Source organism: Suricata suricatta, chromosome 2, assembly GCF_006229205.1.
Source record: "Suricata suricatta isolate VVHF042 chromosome 2, meerkat_22Aug2017_6uvM2_HiC, whole genome shotgun sequence".
NCBI lineage: Eukaryota > Metazoa > Chordata > Mammalia > Carnivora > Herpestidae > Suricata > Suricata suricatta.
Genome location: NC_043701.1, coordinates 156,205,944 through 156,213,208, shown reverse-complemented (window position 1 = coordinate 156,213,208; position 7,265 = coordinate 156,205,944). Strand labels below are relative to the sequence as shown.

At 41.2% G+C, this 7,265-nt stretch overlaps 1 protein-coding gene across 5 annotated transcripts in view; it reads right to left on the bottom strand.

The window, feature by feature from the left end:
* LCOR (ligand dependent nuclear receptor corepressor) overlaps nucleotides 1-7,265 on the bottom strand; it is a 134,658-nt gene that overhangs the window by 126,876 nt on the left and 517 nt on the right. For 2 of the 5 annotated variants that reach the window (XM_029932317.1, XM_029932318.1), the window contains exon 1: nucleotides 6,712-6,781. Coding sequence is in view for 1 of the 5 variants with exons in the window: in XM_029932315.1 (XP_029788175.1) it covers nucleotides 6,342-6,387 (46 nt within the window). In the remaining 4 variants the exon portion in view is untranslated. Of the gene's footprint in view, nucleotides 1-6,341; nucleotides 6,407-6,711; nucleotides 6,786-7,085; nucleotides 7,151-7,265 lie in introns of those variants that run through there. The other 3 variants (XM_029932315.1, XM_029932314.1, XM_029932316.1) reach the window with 3 other exon arrangements.

The following is a 7,265-nucleotide window of genomic DNA, read 5'->3' as shown; positions in this document are numbered from 1 at the left end:
GAGGGACGCAAAACTTGAGAGACTATTGAATACTGAAAACAAACTGAGGGTTGAAGGGGAAGGGGGAGGGGGGAAAAGAGGTGGTGGTGTTGGAGGAGGGCACTTGGGAAGAGCACTGGGTGTTATATGGAAACCAATTTGACAATAAACTATTTAAAAACAAAAACAAAAGATAGGTAAGCATGTGGAACAAAAGGGGGGAAAAAAGGCAAAAATCATTACAAGGTGTCAACCATACAGCCATCCTAACATACCCTCACAATCCATTAAGTAAAGGATTCCCGGGCTAATTCTGCCACCTACCTTCCAAGCTTCTCAATTTCACCTGTTTTGTTTTTAAGTTTATTTGAGAGACAGAGACAAATAGAAAGAGAGTGCATGTGCACATACAAGCAGGGAAGGGACAAGGACAGAGAGAAAATTCCAAGCAGGCTTCATAGTGTCAGTGCAGAGCCTGATGCGGGGCTCAAACTCACAAACCATGAAATTACAACCTGGGATGAAATCACTTAATGGACTGAGCCACCCAGATGCCCCTCAATTTCATCTTCAAGACATCATCACACCTGACACTTTGTGACACCATATCTAACCAACTCAAAAATCTGAGAAACTGACACTAATCACAAAATTTAAAACTCTTTTAAAACAGTATTTAGCACTAGAAAATAAAATCATGTAGTAACTTGCAATGAATACAACCCATCAAATAAGAGTTTCATAAAATGCAATCGATGCAATCTAAAATTTCAAAAATCCTGCTATTGTATAGATTTATCTCACTATTCAAACTTCAAAACAATAGATTCAGACAAAATATCTATACAGAGGTCTCCCTCTGTACCCTAACCTTTGTTATTTACTATCCAAAACTCAAGTACAGAACAGATTTGAATAATGTGGTTCACATTATCTGAACTTGATATATTAACCCTCACTATGGAAAGAGAGGAATTTTGGGGCACTTGGGTGGCTTAGTCAGTTAAACATCTTACTCTGGATCTCAGCTCAGGGTTGTGAATTCAAGCCCCATGTTGGGCTCCATGTTGGGCATGGAGCATATTTTTTAAAAGGGGGGGGCAGGAATTTTGAAGATTAGGATACCAAAGTATACTTGTGTGACACAAAATAACCAACAACTTTGGGGTGCCTGGCTGACTCAGTCAGTACAGCATGTGACTCTTAATATTGGGGTCGGGTGTTCAAGTCCCATGTCGGGTACAGAGATTACTTAAAAACACACACACAATTTTTAGTAATTCATAGAAAAGAATGTTAAAGCAGCCTTCCTGAGTAATTCTAGTTATCTCCTATCACTTTATTCCCTTTACAGGGTGCACTGCAGTTTCCCTTCTGATCTATAATTTTTTTAAGCTTTTCTTTTTTTCAGTTTATTTTGAGAGAGAGAAAGCGTGCGTGCCCACGAGCAAACGGAGCCATAGAGGGAGTGAGAGAATACCAAGCAGGCTCTGCACTGACAAACCTGGAGATTATGACCTGACCAAAACCAACCATCAGATGCTTAAACAACTGACCCACCCAGGCTCCCCAATTAGTAATTATTCTTAAATTGAGACTATGAGAAAAAATATTGGCAAATCATACACCAGTGTGGGTCTAATATTCAGAATATACTCTTGTATCTCAACAATAAAAAAAAACCCTCTATTTTAAAATGAACTAGAGATCTGCATACATATTTCTCCAAAGAAAATATACAAAGGGCCAACAAGCATGTGAAGAAATGCTCAGGGTGCCTAAGTGGCTCTTTTGGTTAAGGGTCCAACTCTTGGTTTCAGCTCAGATCATGATCTTGCGGTTCATGAGTTCAGGCCCAGCATTGGGCTCCATTCAGACAGTGCAATCCTGCTTGGGATTCTCTCTCTCCTCGCTCCCCCCCCCCCCGGCACCCTACCCCCCACTCAGGCTGTCACTCTCTAAATTAAGCTTTAAAAAATGCTCACTATCACTGTTCACGAGGGAAATGCCAATAAAAACCATGATATACCACTTCAGACCTACCCACTACAAGAACTATAATCAAAAAGATGGACAGTAACAAGTGTTGGCAAGGGGGTGAAGAAACTGGAATCCTCATATGTTGTTGGTGGGAATATAAAATACTCCAGCTGCTTTGGAAAACAATTTTGACAGTTCCTCAAAAAGTTAAAACAGCTTTCATATGACCCAGAAATCTCACTCTTAAGTATATACCCCAGAAAGTGAAAATAAATGTTCACAGCAACATAATTCATAATAGGCAAAACAGGGAAATTCAAATGCCCATCAACTGACAAATGAAAAACACAATATATACATACAATGCAATATTATTTAGCTATAAATAGTAAGTGCTGATACATGCTACAACATGAATGAATCTTGAAAACATGCTAAGAAGTCAGGCACAAAGGGCCATATGTTGTACTATTACATTTATATTAAATGTCCAGAATCAGCAAATTCACAGAAACAGAGAATAGACTGAGGGATGCCAATGGCTAGGGCAAAGGAGGAATGGAAAATGACTGCTAATGGGTATGGGGTGAATTTTATGATACATAAATTATATGTTAATTGAAAAAAGAAAAAATTCAGAGTATGGACCACTGTACTTGGGATACTTCCTGCATACAAGAGACAATCAATAAAATGAGATAATAGTTCACTCTGGGATAATCCCAAGAGCAATGTGAAAGTGTAAGGAATAGTAAAAAGATTTTATAAATATTCTCAAAGAGTAGAAGGTAATTTGGAGGATAGTGATGGTAAAATTTTAACCTGAAACTAAGAAAACAGCAGCTTTATTTATTTACATGGAATCAATATCCAGATTACATACAGCAGATGCGTAGACATAAAGGAATTAAGAATCAAGGGGGAGGGCACCTGGGGTGGTCAGCTGAGTGTCTCACTTTCGCCTCAGGTCATGATTTTGCAGTTCATGAGTGTGTTTGAGCCCTGCATTGGGCTCTTCGCTGACAGCTCAGAGCCTGCTTAGGATTCTGTGTCTCCGTCCCTCTCTGCACCCCTTCCCCCCCCCCCATCCCAGGGATAAATAAACTTTAAAATTTTTTTTAAGGAATAAAAAGAACCGGGGCGCCTGGGTGGCTCAGTTAAGCGTGACTTGGCTCAGGTCATGATCTCACAGTTCGTGGGCTGGAGCCCCGCGCCCGGGCTCTGCCTGTTTCAGATTCTGTCTCCCTCTCTCTCTCTGACCCTCTCCTCACGCTGTCTCTCTCTGTCTCTCAAAAAAAAAAAAAAAAATTAATTAAAAAAACAGGAAAAATATAAATAAAAAACAAAAAGAATCAAGAGAGAAGTTCTGAGGCATATCAAAACAAATCAAACCCCTCTGCTGAGCTTCATAGCCCATTTGAAAACCAGGAAAGAAAATCAATCTCATTATTTTGCACACCCCTTTATTTGCTACAGAAAATGTTTTCAACTGTTTCCAAATACTAAATGCAACCTCTAAGGATGAAAGTTTGTCAATAGTAAGGATATTCAAAACATACACAAACCACTGATTTTAGGCAATTCCAAAAATAGGTTTTGTGTGATGAAATAAAGTATAGCCTCCAAATGAGTTTACGCAGAAGAGACACTGTTTTGGATAACAATATCATCCCTGTCAAGGTGATTTAAAAAACAATGTATGTCATTGTTGAGTTCCACAATGGAATCCTCAAATAAAGGAAACATTCCTCCCCTGAGCTAAGAAGAGAACTGTAGTATAAACTCCAAGGTGCCTAACAAAGAGACCACACTTTTTAACCTGCAGTAGAAAATCTTACAACCTACCTTTGCAAACCTATCACCTTAACATCCCCTACATGAATCACGGGCTGTAACTTAAATAGAACTCAAACAGTTAAAACTCATTTTCATCCTTTGCCACTTTTGCTTCTTTCTCATGAAAGGAATGCCTCTTTCGTATTCATCAAAATGAAACAAAAATATGCCACCTTCTTCATGAAGCCTTCCTATATAATCTCAAGAGATTCCTTTCACTTCTAAACACTCTTAGCACTTGCTTGCGCAACAGAATAGTACATTTTGCCTTGTATTATATTTGAATACGCCAGATCTTCTTTAAGTACTAACTAAAAGATCCTGAAGGTTAGGATAGCTTACCCAGTACTTTTGTCTACCAGGTACAAACTTGAATCAAGTAAGTACTCACCTAACTGCCTTTCATTCCTAAAAACAGCACTGATACCAGAAGCTAAGGAATTAGAAGTGGGTGCTCGGAAGTGCCAAGTCCCTATAGACAATGAATACTTAATTCTCTGAAAGAAATTACAGGCCATCCAGTGTAGCCCCATGAGGCTAAAAAAAATTTTTAGTGGCATTATTCAGACGCCGCCTAGAATTGCTCCAGCTACAAGCACATTTGAGGGAATCAGTACAATTTGAAATGACTCTGTGTCAGGTAAAAAGACTTAAGCTAGAGCGCAGCTGAAATCAACAAAACTTTCCCTACACTGCAAAAAGCTTTTTGAGAATACAGCAAGGATGAGGAGCAGCCAAGCAATAGTTTACATCACACCAAGCAGTAGAAAGAACCTCGATCTTCCTGGAATAGGGACTGCCACAGTCCCAGAGGACATCTCAATAATCACCTGGTTACCAAATATCCATTTTGATCATAATCACTGTCTGAAACTGCTACTAATTCCAATACAAGTGAGCCCTAAACAAAGGAAACAAAACACCTCCACAATCTCAATGCATCCCACCAAATAGTCTCCCAAAATAGAAGAATTAGATTTTGGAAATAAATTAGAATTCATTTTTAGTCCAAAGACTGCTACATATTAAATATCATTTAGAAACCAAATAACCCTAAAATACTAAGATAATCAGTCAACAGAATCACATAGAAGGTTAACTGTTCAGAACCAACCTCATTAAAACAAACAAGGAATTATTACACTTGCTAGTGACAAAGTAGTTGCCTTTTGCACTGAGAATCACTGCTGGCCTTTTAAAGTATAGAAAGTTAACATTACAATTGATTTACTTAGAACTCTTGTCTTTAAGAAATTACATATAATAAAAATGAAAATATGAAACCCAATTGATTTTAGTTGGGAGACTATCAACTATGTATTACTGCTCTGCACTCTGGACTTTAAATATCTCCTGAACTTTACTACACTGAAAGTGGAAATTTGGATTTAAAAGTATGCTTTATGGAAACTGATGACCAGATTAAAATCCTCCTTCAAAATATGAGTGAAAATTTGATACTCAATTCAGGTATTCACCAGACTTTGTCATTAAAAAGAAAAAAAGAAGAAACCCTGTCAAGCAGCAGTAAGTAACCACAAACACTAGCAATGACTGATAAAAAGGGGGCCTGAGGCAGAAGGCAAGGATTCAAAGCAAACAGAATTAGAATAAGATAAACAACTCATTAAAATCATCTAAAAAAAAAAACAAACCATCTAACGTAACAGTAACTTAAGAAACCTACAGGGTTATAGTCCCTTTCAAAATCTTTTAAAAACTAAAACGCTCCACTGGAAAAAAAAATCACAAAAAAGTGAAACAAAAACATAAAAACAACATGTGAAACAAAATGATTTCAAGATTTTATATTCACAATTCCAAAAACTCATTAATTTCACACTTCTCAAAAGCTACATGCCTTTCATAAGCTTTCATATAATGGTTACAACTAATAAGTAATTCTAAAAGTGCTTACTGATATAAAATTTTAGCAAACGTTATGATAGGTTTGGGGGGGGGAAAAACAAGCAGAGAGAGACAGAGTAGAATAAATGACAACCAAAAGGCTTTCTAGAGGGCAGAGGCAGGCTTGGATTGGCAGGAGGGAAATTTTAAAATACATCCACAAGTCAAATTACAACAAAAAACTGATTTGTGCCTTTATTACCTACACAAGCATGTTTTAATATGTACTTATAACCTGTGGACAACCAAAGTGATATCAGATACCTTAAAGCATTGTTACCTATGTTAATTTTGATGTTACAGTCTAAATCTTTCACGAGATTCACATGCATCTTTATGAGACACTGCAGAAATGGAAGGGCTTACATTCCCTAGGTAAAGGTTACATTATTTTTCACTTACTTAAAGTTTCAGTTTTGCTTTTTAATCTATTACAGAAAACACCTCTTATGGGACGTTGTAAAGGACGTACCCTCCTGTCAAGCCAGAAAGCTCAAACACAAAGACACTGAGCTAACCAAGTGCTGTAATTCTTCCAAACTGAGCCTCTCCACACCCCCTCCACCCTTCCCCCCAACAGATATGTCTATTAAATCAGTGTCTGTTCTCCCCCTCGCACAACAAAGAGAACTTCTCACCGCATGAAATTGCCGCTGAATGGACACCAGAAAGCAGGATTTGCATAATTCCTTCCAACGAAACCCTGTCGGGAAGGAGGGGATGAGGGGCCCAAGCGAACGGACAGAATCTCCTAGATTCTGCTGTGGAAGACCTGGTTCCCAAGAATATTCCCCACGGGGGGAGAAGGGGAGGAAGGGGCTGGAATTCTGCGCCTCCCCAAGGACGGGGCCTGGGGGACGGAGAAGCACGAGAGAGCATTTCCCCACACAGCAACACCGAGGCAAAGACGGGGAAATAACAATGCTGGAGGACGGGAGAGTCAGACACAAGGATGGACCGGGGCTAAGGGGCGGCGGGCGGAGCGGAGACACCACACGGGCCACTTACTTTTTGGAGGGGGGTTAAATATATGAGTTAAGCCCTTATGGTCCCGCCGGCCGCCGCACAGAGGGAAACGGGACCTTGGGAGAGAAAAACAGACAAAACACACAGTGTGAGAGGCGCAGCTCGGCCGCCCGGCCCCTCCCGGGGCGCCCCCGTCCACACTCCCTCCTGCCCGTGGGGAAAAAGCCACCCGAGGCCCGGGAGGCAGGGGGGCGGGGGGAGGGGGTGTGCGGCGAGGCTCTAGGCGAGGCGGCGGCTCCAGAAATCCCCCAGGAGGGGACAAGAGCGACCCCCGCTCAGGCTTCCCGGTCGGACCCGGTCCCACCCCCCTTCCTCCCCGCCGAGCACACATCGAACACAAATACACACACACCGACCCGAGCGTCGAGGATTAACTCCCCGGCCGCCGCCGCCGCCCGCAGAGGAAGTGCAGCCGCTGCCCCCCGCGGCCATGACACCCTACTTGGCTCGGTCAGGCAGACCCGGGGCCTGTGACAGCTCCGGCTCCCTCCGCCCCCATCTCCACCTCACGCCTAGCACACGCCCGAGCGCCGGGC